At 50.3% G+C, this 11716-nt stretch overlaps 1 protein-coding gene across 2 annotated transcripts in view; it reads right to left on the bottom strand.

Moving 5' to 3' along the window:
• Positions 1-1165: 1165 nt before the first annotated feature.
• Anxa11 (annexin A11) overlaps positions 1166-11716 on the bottom strand; it is a 44335-nt gene continuing 33784 nt past the window's right edge. For both annotated transcript variants that reach the window (XM_038349300.2, XM_038349298.2), the window contains 8 exons: positions 9993-10083; positions 9545-9624; positions 9342-9398; positions 7631-7724; positions 4460-4555; positions 3494-3552; positions 3202-3324; positions 1166-1895 (listed from right to left, as the gene is read on the bottom strand). In XM_038349300.2, coding sequence (XP_038205228.1) covers positions 1836-1895; positions 3202-3324; positions 3494-3552; positions 4460-4555; positions 7631-7724; positions 9342-9398; positions 9545-9624; positions 9993-10083 — 660 coding nt within the window. In that variant the 3' untranslated portion in view covers positions 1166-1835. The remainder of the gene's footprint in view (positions 1896-3201; positions 3325-3493; positions 3553-4459; positions 4556-7630; positions 7725-9341; positions 9399-9544; positions 9625-9992; positions 10084-11716) is intronic.

Here is an 11716-nt window from a genome sequence, read left to right as displayed (position 1 = left end):
TTCCCTGACCGGGAATCCAAACATACTTCCAGCCTCTTTTTCTTAGAAAAATTCTATTTCCGTAAACAAAGTTCACATTACATAAAATTCACCTTTTGCAGGGGGAAGGGAGGATGCACCAGGAAAACTAAGCTGGGACCACAGGTGTACAGCCAGCAGAACTCGCCCTTGTCACCTGCACCAACTCTGTGCTTGCTAGTCTGCTCACTGGGTGACAAAGTCATCCCCATCGGTTCCAGGTCATTTTCAGCACCCCAGAACTCTGAACCTATAGCAGCCACTTCCCCTTCCACCTCTCCCCACTCCCAGCGCGCTAGGAACCATTTACCTTCCTGGACTTGCCTACTGTGGGCAGCTTCTGCGAATGGAATCAAGAGTTTCACTGGGCATTGCAGGATGGGTCAGTCCTTCGCGTGGCTAGACAATGCTCTATTGTATCACCCATCTGTTCATGGGTCTTTGGGGTGTGTGCACATTTGGACTATTAATGCAATTCATAACACTGGTGCTTAGCTCAGACACTTTGTCATTCTTCCTCCCACTGCAGGGGAGAAGCGAGGGTTGGTACCCCAGCAGCTGCCACTCAGCTGAGGCTTCTCTGGGGTTCTAGCCAGGGCCCAGGAGTCCAGAGAGACACTTGTCTTACTGGAGTATCATTATCCTAAGCTTTCTAACACAGGGGAAGTGAGGGGAGACCTCCAGTCAGCGAAAAACTCCATGCTCCTGGATATGACAAAGAATCCCAGAAATGATCTCTGCTAGTTCCCTTCTCTGAACACCAACAAGCAGAGAATCTGCAGGGCTAGAGCCAAATACCCTTCTGACTAGCGTTTCCAAGGGCATGAGGCTGGGGCACCTCCCTGGGTTGTTCCTGTCCTCATCACTACCAGGACCCGGGTGACCAGCCATTCTTTCCACCTCACTCAGGGAACTAACTCTACCACCTCCATCTGGCTTGGGCATCGGTGCCTTGTCACTACCTGGCCCTGTGTGGATCTGGAGAGCATCTTTCGCAAGTCCTTCAAACACAATCCCTGCCAATAGCTTATGCTTGGGATTTCCACAGTGTATGTTTCTAGTTCAACACATCCATTTTCACTAGCTAACAGGGCCGGAATCTCTGAGTCATAAAGCGGAAGAAAACAAGCTGGCACTAGAAAAGATATTTCCAGAATGTTCCAGAACTGGCTGACTTTAATTTGGAAACAGCTTTTGGCTACAGACATTCAGGTTTAAGGCACAGTACAAACTACAAGAGTCCCAGTCACTCGCAGGGGACTGGCTTTATTCTTGCATGGTTTTGCATGTGATGGAACAAATGATTTCTTGACCTTTTTTTTTTTTTTTAAAAAAAGAGTGAATTTGGCAAAAACAAAACTCATGACACATTCTTACCACACACAATAGTACCTTTACAAGACCTCCCTTTATCCAGCAGGGATGGGATGTGCCACCCACTGACCAGTCTCCTCAGAAACATGTATATAGTAAACACACTTATATGCATCTGCCTGGCAATGATGGTTTAAAAGTTTACCAATAAAAATACAAAATCACATGTCTACAACAAAGCCACAGCAATGAGGAATGATTGCAGGAGCCAGGAGAGCAAAAACATCTATTCTGAACAGCAAGAAGCTGTGAGGGTCAGGGAGATGGCTGCCTGAGAACTCTGGCCCAGCTGGGCCCTTTCGGCACAATATGTGGATGAGGAGGGATCAGAAGGAAAAGAATGGTGTGTCTGGGGATACTGGATAGAATATGAAGAACTGGACACTCTGTGGGCCTTTCCCTGCCAATGCCAGCAGGAGGCAGAGGAGAGCCACGGTCGCTGCTCAGTCATTGCCACCGCAGATCTTCAGCAGAATCTTCCTATAGTCCCCAGAAGTGTCTCCCTGGTGGCAGAAACAAGAGTGAAAGTTAAGGGAGGCCAGAAAGGCCCCAAGTGTCCTCGTGGAGAGGCAGGCCTGTCCTCGCTTGCTCGAACAAGTTATATCCAGCGATCCCCACATTCTATGTAAAATGAAAGCCAAAAGCCAGGCATGATGGCATATGTTTGTAATCCCTGCACTGGGTAGGTGGAGACAGGCAGATGCCTCAGGTCCCAGTGAGACCCTCAAAACAAACAAACAACAAACAAACCCCCAGCATTTATGTAGCTCCCGAGAAATGATACTCAGTGCTGACCCCGGCTTCCACATGCATGTATGTGTGCACACTCGTGCATATCACAGTATCACTCACCTATTACCGAAGTCAAATAAACACCCAGAACATTTTAATCGGCCTAAGGACCACCACCCAGGGCTCCTCAGCACGCTCTTTCCCTAGAGCAGCCACACTGGGCTCTACTGGAAAGCAATGCTGTGTCCTTGTGAACACCCATGGTAACATCATTATTGTCACAGCCCAACCTCTGCCCGATACCACTGCCTTCTCCACGAGTGCTGTTGCTCAGGCTTAGCTAATTTCAGATCATTTTCTGCCACCCTAAGCTCTCTGAAGGCAAGGTCTGTGGCTTCTTTAGCTGTCACAGCCTACTAGTACCCTGGCCACAATCTGACAGCAATGACAAGTTCTCTCCTACCACAGCCTCAATCCCACAGCACAGGGATGGAGATCAGCAAGCCCAGCGATATCAAATGCCAAGTCTGAAATCAGGCACTCAAGTGACTTAGTGTCTGCCACCCAGCTCAGGCACACGATGTTTCCTCCAGCATTTGTGGAGACTGCCACCACCACACCTGCGGAGGAACTATTATCCTTAGAGATGCTGGTTCACTGCTTGGGTGGTGTGCAGACAATGTTCAGGTTCATGAGGTTATCCAAGTAAGAACATCCAGGATCAGACACCCAGGCTGACCCAAGGGCTGAGCTACCTATGTGGTCTCCACTGTAAAGTGAATGGGGGAAAAGCGACATGCAGCAAACAAGAGCTGAGTTTCACAGATATGAGTTCTCCTTGGTGGACCACACCTTCACAGAGAGGTGGGGATTCTGAAGGTTAGGGACAGGAAGAAGTAAGGCCTGAGATTTCTCTATGCCACTGGCAGACACGCCTGTCCGGTTATTAAGAACTGGGGTCCTAGAGGGTGGGAACGTGGGGTGATCTGTTTGGAGGTTACTGGATGAAGCCCAGTAGGCCAAACGTAGGGAGAGGGGAAGGAGACAGGGAGGCCTGTTGGCCCCCTGAGCCCGTACCGTGATGTCGTGGTACAGTGACTTGCCGTACATCCGCTTATACTCTGCTCGGATATCCAGGAGGTCAAGCTCGCTTCGAGACACCATGATGCGAATCAGAGTCCGGTCTTTTGTTCCTGCTCCCTGGAGAGCCACGCAGATAAGAGTATGCACATGGGGCTTCCCACCCTCCCACTTTCTGAGGCCCCAGTCCCTCCCATGAATCTTCTACACTCAGCCCCCCGTGAACCCCTTAGACCCAGGATACTCTAAGATGTCTTAGATCAGGGCCCCTAGACACAGTGCTACATACCCGCATAGCCTTGTTGAGTCTTTCAGCAAAGAAGGCCGGGGTGTTCTTCAGGCATTTCACTACGAGAGGAACACAGCATGATGTCTGCAGGACTCAGGAGGGCACACACTGGACAGCAAACCTGCCACAACCTACCCACCTCTCTTTCCTGCTGGCTCTGATCCCGTCAATATGGCTCCACACAAACCAGGACCATCAACCTAACCCCTTTCTTAGCACCACTGGGCAAAAACCACCGGGACTGGGCAGGGGGTGGGGGCTTTAATGACGAAAAGAGGCACCAACTTCATGGGTGCCTAGGCATGAGGGGCCAAACAGAAAGACCCTCATGGAAAAAAAAGGAAGGCTAAGGGGATGTGGTGTTTTTCTCAGACCATGCAGGGAAATGATCTAGTCAGAATAAACCAAGAAAAACATACGAAAAGAAATGGGCAAACTGATGTCTCCTGGCGAGTATAAAGAGAGGTGGCGAGGGCTGTAGGCTGTAGGGCAAGAACCCAACTCCACATTAGGGGGAGGTTCCCAGAGCCTCCAAGATCTGCTGTAAGGGCACAGTGCTGAGAGAGGCGCTCCCCACGCTGGAAGCTCGGCCAGCATTCCCTACAATGCTGTTTTGTTGTTGCAAGTAAAAAAAATCTTTCCATGTGTTTCTATCACAGACAGCTGACAATTGCCTGCACGGACGTATTTTTAGAGGAAACTTGGCAGGATATGAGTCACCTTCCTCCAGGAGAGCAGTTGGACAGGCCCCCACTAATGCCCACACTGTAGCTCCGTTCGGCAGAGCAGCACTGCAAACACAGAGGCCTCTGTCCCAGAAGCCGGGGACTCATGGATTCCCACCAGACAGATGGTTCGGATTAGCGAGCTCAGATTCTGTGGTTCTCTCACTACACCACCTTCAACCACAGGGCACTGAGCACCCAGTGGGTGGGCGGGCAGGCAAACGAAGCTCCAGATGCCTACCCACAGCCAGCATGCCCTGCTCGAGATCCCCAGACATCTCCCGGCAGATGCTCTTCTCAATGTCTCGGCCCGTCATCCTCTGATATTCATTGAAAACTAGGAGGAAAGAAGAAGGAACATGTCATATTCCGCATCATGTTCTCTCAAATTTCCACGTTGCAGTCCTGACCCTCAGCACCCCAGGATAAACGCCACGATGGCAGGACCCGAACCTAGCTAATCAGTGGCATCCACAAACAGGTCAGGTATGTGTGTGGACCAACAAATCTCAGTCTGAGACGGCTTGGCTTAGGGCTTTTGCCTTTCAATTTTCACACACAACCACAGCGCTCTCCAAGTCCCACTAAGTACTACGGACTGTGGTAGAGAACTCCACTCTCCTGTATGTCAATGGGTTTTGAGTCTATTTAAGTCACACAGGGTCAACCTACGACTTTCACTACACTGGCATCATAAATGCATTTCTGTTTTTTGTGTGTGATGGAGTCACATCATATAAACCCTCTGGCTTTAAGGGACCCCCATCTCAGCCTCTCGGGTAGCTAGGACTACACGTGTCACTACCTAGCTTTAAGTGTATTTTTTGACTGATGATATTTACACAGGAGCTTGTTGGACAGCATGTCATCACAAATTATGAACATCGATGTAGGAAGAGACCATGTGGGGACACAGGAACAAGAGACTCATCCAGAGAGAGAAGCCTCAGAGGAAAACAATCCTGACAAGCTTACTGGCATCCAAAACCCTAAGAAAACACATTCTCGTTGCTTAGGTCCAGCCCAGTACTGTTGCACGAGAAGTCCTGCCTCTTTCACCTCTGCCCTGGGTCTGCTCTAGTGCAGCTCACAGGAAGCCACACCCTCTGCCTTAAGTCTTAGGCTATCTGATGCCCTGCAGCCAGGCCATTCCTTTATCAGGGCAGTCGTCTGCTCACCCATCTTGACGCCCTCTGCTCTCTTCTGCACATCTCCACATTCCCAGCCTGCTCTACCCCACTGTGAGCCATGGCCCACTCAGACACAACAGCCCACATTGTTCTGTCATGCTGAAAACCCTTCATTGTAAACCCAAGAGCTGTTGAGTGCCACGGAACAAGCTGCTGGCTCCTACAAGAAGAAGCAACGCTAGAGCCCACTGAGGGACGCTAGAGAGTCGGGTTTAAGAATGTGGCATCTGAGAAGCCATCCGTGCTCCAGTAGGGGGCACTACGTCAATGGACAGAACAATGCACTGGTGACACTAAGTGGTATAGGAGAGAGAGAGGGGGGGGGGAGGAGGGAAGGAGGGAGAGAGAGAGAGAGAGAGACTGACAGACAGAGACTAACATGCCTTTAATTCCAGTTCTCAGAAAGCAGAGCAAGCAGATCAGAGTTTGAGGCCAGCCTGGTCTACACAGCCAGTTTCAGGCCAGTCAGGGTTACCTAGAAACACTGTTTCAAAAACCAAAACAAACAAAAGAGAGCACATAAACTTGGGAAGAAAAAGTGGAGCATGGATAGGGGAGGGGATAGAGGTCAATTTGATCAAAACACATTACATGCATGTATGAAATTCTCAAACAATAAAAAAGACAACAAATACATGTTAATTGAGTACATCTGTGTTCATCCACACTCCATTACAGCATGCCCTGAGCCGGGCAACGGTGGAACACACCTTTAATTCCAGCACTAGGGAGGCAGAGGCAAGCAGATGGATCTCTATAGGTGTGAGGATAGCCTGGTCTACAGAGCGAGTTCCAGGATAGGCTCCAAAGCTATACAGAGAAACCCTGTCTTTAAAAAAAACAAAACACAAAAAACAAACAAACAAAAACAAAAAAAGCATGCCCTGGGACAGGGCTCAAGCCCAAACTTAACAAACTCACTCACTGGCCTCGTGCCAACCCTGAGACTGAGGGAATAACTCTCCCGTCCTGTGTGTCCGGGTAAGAGGCCCTGGGACATGAGCTGGAGTGCTACGATCCTTACCTCACTCCTCCCCTGCAGCAGCTCCTACAACCTTAGCTGTCCTATACTCTGCTGATCCTTCACCTGTCTGCCTGCAGGGCCTCTCTCTAGTCTTCCTCCCAAGAAGACCTTCTCATAATCCCAATGCCTCAGATACTTGAGCCCTCACAGCCTGCAACCTTCCATGCCCAAGACTTCTCCTGACATCCGGGCTCATCAGTATTACCTTTCTGATGTCCTTTGCTCCGGATGTCTATTCCGCCCACAGCTCTTACTCTCAGCTGAGGGCCACTGCCTTCCCACTTGCTCAGCTGATGGAATCCCTGTCCTCCTAGGCCGCCTGACTCCAACACACCATGTCCAGCTTACCCACAAGCAGGCTGGACTCTAGTCCCTTCTACCAACTCTCTATCCAGGCTACCACCGCCTCCTGCTCAACTGTGAATCCTTCACCCTCTTTTCTTCACACCCGATGCCCAAGGTCACCTAGGCAATCTGGAAACATGCTGTCATCTGCAAGCTGAGGGAAGATGTATTCCACTGAGGCCCTCCTGTGACTCCTGGCCTTCTCAGGATGAACCCCTAACTCCCTGAACTGTCAGCAGAGCTGTCCACCACCGGATCCCACCTCCTGCTACCATCATTCTATCTGCTCCAGATACACGAAGCCCCATGGCTGTTCTCTTATACCATAGAGGACTGCTCCAACCCTCCCTGAACTCTATCCCTTCACCTTCTACCCGGTTCCAGTCTGTTCTTTTTCTGTTCCAGTCTGTACTGAATACTTGTCTCCTGACATAAAGCAGAACCCATGAAAACAGACTACACCTGATAGGCAGAAACCTATTTTACATATTCAATAAGTAAATGTTACCCAGCAGTGCTGGAATGTTTTTTGTTGTTGTTGTTGTTGTTTTGTTTTGTGTTGTGTTTATTTGTTGCTATTGGGGGGAAGGCACATGCCCTGTGTGTGAAGGTCAGAGGAGAACTGTGCTTCTGCCCGCTGGACCACTGCTTTCCTTACGCTGACATCCCTCATTTCAGTGCATGGCAACCCACTTCCTCGTCTTTTCCTTTGTCCTACAGGCAAAGTTTGCAGGAAATTTTCTCAGTCTTTTAGTGAAAGTCCATACAGAGACACCAACTGAATATTCTGTAGGCTTTTTTCTCCATGTACTGTCCTGTCTGCCCTCCTCTGGCTGACCCAGGGCTGTCTTACCTGCCACCAGGTGCGCCCGGCTCCGTGAGCACAGAATTGCATTGAACTTGGACTCATCTGTTCCTAGGCGGTTCTCCCCAGCTGCATACAACTCCTGGATAGGGAGGAAGACGCATGTATACAACAAGCATCAGCTAGGCCCCAGGCTAAGATCACCTAGGCAGCATTTAGCTCTTCAGAGCCCATGGAAGGGCAGGGCCCTGGAGTGGGAGCACAGTCTTCTGAACCCTGCAAGCTGCACTTGCTGCAGACCCAAACTCGGCCATCCACATCCTCTCATCTGCCCATTTGGAGCACAGAGGATTCTGAGACCAGAGCCCAGCGCCACAAAGGAGGGAAGAGGAGCCTGGACTTAAGTCCTAGCTCGGAAGCAGCTTGCTAGACACAGCTCTGGCTCCCGAGCCTCGATCTTCTCATACACAAAATATAAGGATTAGATCTGACTTGAGATCATGACTCTGAAGCCCAAGGGGTCACATGGAGAAAAAAATGAGTGGGAAAACTAGAAGAGACTCTAGCCAGCTCCTCAGAGCAGCACTTCTTAGCAACAGGAAGGAGCGCGGGTCCTTGGCTGACAGACCTAGGTCTCAGGAGAAGCCAGTTGCCAGATTTCCATGTGACATTCATTCCCCAATCATGGAAAGCAGCTTCCCCCTCTATAAGAAACACACAGGATGATGATAACTATCACGCTTAAAAACCAATCATGAGCCAGGTGGTAGTGGTGCACGCCTCTAAGCCCAGCACTCGAGAGGCAGAGGCAGGTGGATTTCTGTGAGCTCGAGGCCAGCGTGGTCTAAAGAGTGAGCTCCAGGACAGACAGAGATACACAAAGAACCCATATCAGAAAAAAACAAAAACAAACAAAGCTAAACAAAACCAGTTCCTGGAATGGAGCCAGCTCAGCAGTGAACCCAACACCTTCTTTGACCCCACCCCCCAGGCACCAGGCATACATATGATTCACAGACATGCATGTAGGCAAGACATTCACCAACATAAAAATAAATCTTAAAAAAAAAAGCACATGTGGGGCTTCCCCCAGACTTTTCTCCATGGTTCTTTACATGTATCATGTTTGTTGAATTGAGCATCAGAGCTTTTTAAAACCTATGAAGGTTTGAACCACAACTATTTGCCAATCAGCAAGCAACCTTGCCCCAGAAAGTCATGAAGTTAAGGGCACTGATGCCCCAGGACACTGTCAGGTTGAGATCTGAGCAGTCAAGAAGGGAGAAGAAAGGGCAGAAGCCAGCCTTTCCGAGAAGGCTGGGGGAGGTCTGGCCACCTGCTAAGAAGGCAGGACAGACTGAACTGCCCAGCAGGTAGGAATTCAGATGTGCCTCTTCCGTCTTCAACTCATAAAGCAATAATGGCAAAGCTTAAGGATTTGGGGCTAAGGTGACAGCTCATTTCTAAGTCCGCAAACTCAGAAGCTGGATAGACGGGCACCTTCACACACCTAGCAGTACCTGCATGGGAAAGTACCCTATCGCGGCAAGTTCCACACCCGTGATCTGCTGCAGCATTTATTACCCGGGAAACCCAGAGGGCGGGGCCTATTCAAGTATCCGAGCCCCTCAGCAACAAGGAACTAACTGACCGGTGGCTATCGCTCTTCCCGTCACTGAGTACCTAACCACAAAGCAGGAAGTGTGACCCAACTCTGGTTTAGACCCCACAGTGGCACCTTGTTGGACACCATACGCACCTGGACGTCTCTCTGCACAAGGGACATGTCCACGTTTGTGCTCTCATCACGGTTTCCCTGAAAGGAAGGAGGCTGTAAGGTCAAGCCACTTTTTGGAAGATCACACCCCTCCCTCCTCATTCATCTGCCAGTGCTTTGATGCACCCCTCTCTCCTCTCCCACCTTCCAATTTCCTCTCCAACATCTCGTTGTGAGGAAGGTACCTGAGAGAGAGAGATGAGGAGCCGCTGGAAGTGTCCTGATGTGTCACTTCGAATGGCCTCCTCCAGAGTCTTTTTAAATTCTGAAAGACACACACCAGGCCTGCTACCTCTAAAGATATAGTTAACAGGAGGAGGGGGGATGGGCATGACAAGGGTCTCACACAGACTAGAGGTGACAGGTGCCCCATTGAACCTTTTAGGATCATATAAGTTTATGACTCCAGGCTGATCTGACCTCTGGTCAGGCCTGGCCCAAACCCTACAAGATTTTCCCCGCCCTTCCCAACCACAGGCACCTGCCCTGTATGTAAACAGCACGCAGGGCTAGGCTTTGGATCAAAGCCCAGAGAGTTGGGCGTGACAGGAAATAGGGGACAAAGAGGCCAAGGACATTGAGGCTTCAGAAACAAAACCATTTGTAAAGAGCACAGGCTAGGGAGCTTCCAACCTGTTTTGTAGGCTCGGTTTAGTTCCTGGATGTGTTCATTACTTCGGGAAGCGAGGATTTCGATCAGGCAGGCCTCATCAGTACCAGCTCCCTATGGTAGCAGAGAATATAACAGACCTCTTGCTGGTGACTGGGCCCTCACTAGCATCCAGAAGGACATCAGCAACAGAGGCCCCTCAACACAGACACACATACCCCACTCATGCCTGAGAAGCCAGCTTCCCTCCCAGCCCTAGACCAGGAGATAAGGACACAGTAAGCACCACCACACATGGGGTCATCCCCACGCACCAGGAAACTGAATGAGAAAAGGGGAAGTGTACAGTGACTATCCCACACCACACCCAGCTGAGCCAGGCTGAGGTGCACATCAATGTGTTTCTGCCAAGTTCTGGCCCTGAGTAAGATAGTGAACGGAAGCACAGTCCAAAAGTAAGATTATAACGGATACAAAACAGCTAGAGTCCCGAGTGGACTCTCTGGAGACATCTAGGAAAAGAAGCCAGAAGGGACAAAAGCAATGGCTGTGCCCAGGACGGCAGGAAGGTAGAAAACAGGATGGAGGCCTGGCTTTTGTATCAGCCTGGATCTTAGCTCTGCAGCTCACTGTGTAACCTCGAGCAAGTTTCTCATCTATAAAGGGAATGTATGTGTGCCTACCTCCCAAGGAGTCCTTAGTGGGGCTGAATGGGCTAATCTGTGAAGAACGTCTAGCTGACATGGTGTTTTATGATACCACAGCTGGCACGCTACTGACTTACAAAGGATGGGCACGTTTGCACCTTACCCAAATCTCCCTGTATGTCCTGAAAGAATATCCACTGTCTCCTCTCATGGTGCTCAGGGACACAACAGCTATTCAGCACACCTGTGATGTTCTAGCATTCCACCAACTTCTCCTAAAACTGGAGGTGGGCTCTGAACACTCCCAGGCCAAGGCCATTGCCACCCTGTCTGTCCTTAGCACCCTCTAGTCTACAACAGGTGTTGGATTTCCGGCGGTCTTCTCTCCCTTCCAGACCACATACAAAGCTCTCAACCTATAGCGGAGGTGGAATCTGTTGTGCCCAGCATGCCTCTGAGCGAGTAGCTCCATCAGGGTGCCGAGTAGGGACCCACCTCTACTCACAGGACACACAGCCAAGTGGCTGTAGAGCCCACACAGGACCTGCCCTATGGTCAAAATCGACTAGACCTAGGAAGACAGACAGTCAAGTTAAGCCGCAGGAAAAGGCCCTGTGAGGAATTTGGGTTCTTCTAGAGTTGGATGTCTGGGAAGGGGCAGATGTGGGGACAGACATCTCTGAGACAGCACAGGACAGACCCAGCAGCCAGGAGAGTGAGGTGGTGCTCAGAAAGCAGTGGAGACAAAGACAGAAGTCTCTTCTGTGTCCTAGTTCCAGCCCTACCTCTCCCACCCCCAACTGGGTGGTGTCCTCCTCTGCTGCTCTGGCTCCTCATGCTGCTATTTGCCAGCAACAAATACTCTCTAGTGAGTGAGAATGATCAACAACAGCCCTAAACCCCTTCTGTCATCTGGGTCCTCCATAACCCAGTCTGGTCGAGATGGAGACAGATAGTCCCTGTGAGGAATAACATGTTACCCGCCTCTCTAAAAAACTACTATGCGCTCCTTCTAAATCTCATGGGCTGTAGCCAGGAATGCCCAGAAGTCAGGGTAGGCAGCGACTAGTGAGTAGGTAACACATCACCCAGTCCTCTCG

Source organism: Arvicola amphibius, chromosome 12 (assembly GCF_903992535.2).
Source record: "Arvicola amphibius chromosome 12, mArvAmp1.2, whole genome shotgun sequence".
Lineage (NCBI taxonomy): Eukaryota > Metazoa > Chordata > Mammalia > Rodentia > Cricetidae > Arvicola > Arvicola amphibius.
This window is presented reverse-complemented; position numbering and strand designations above follow the sequence as displayed.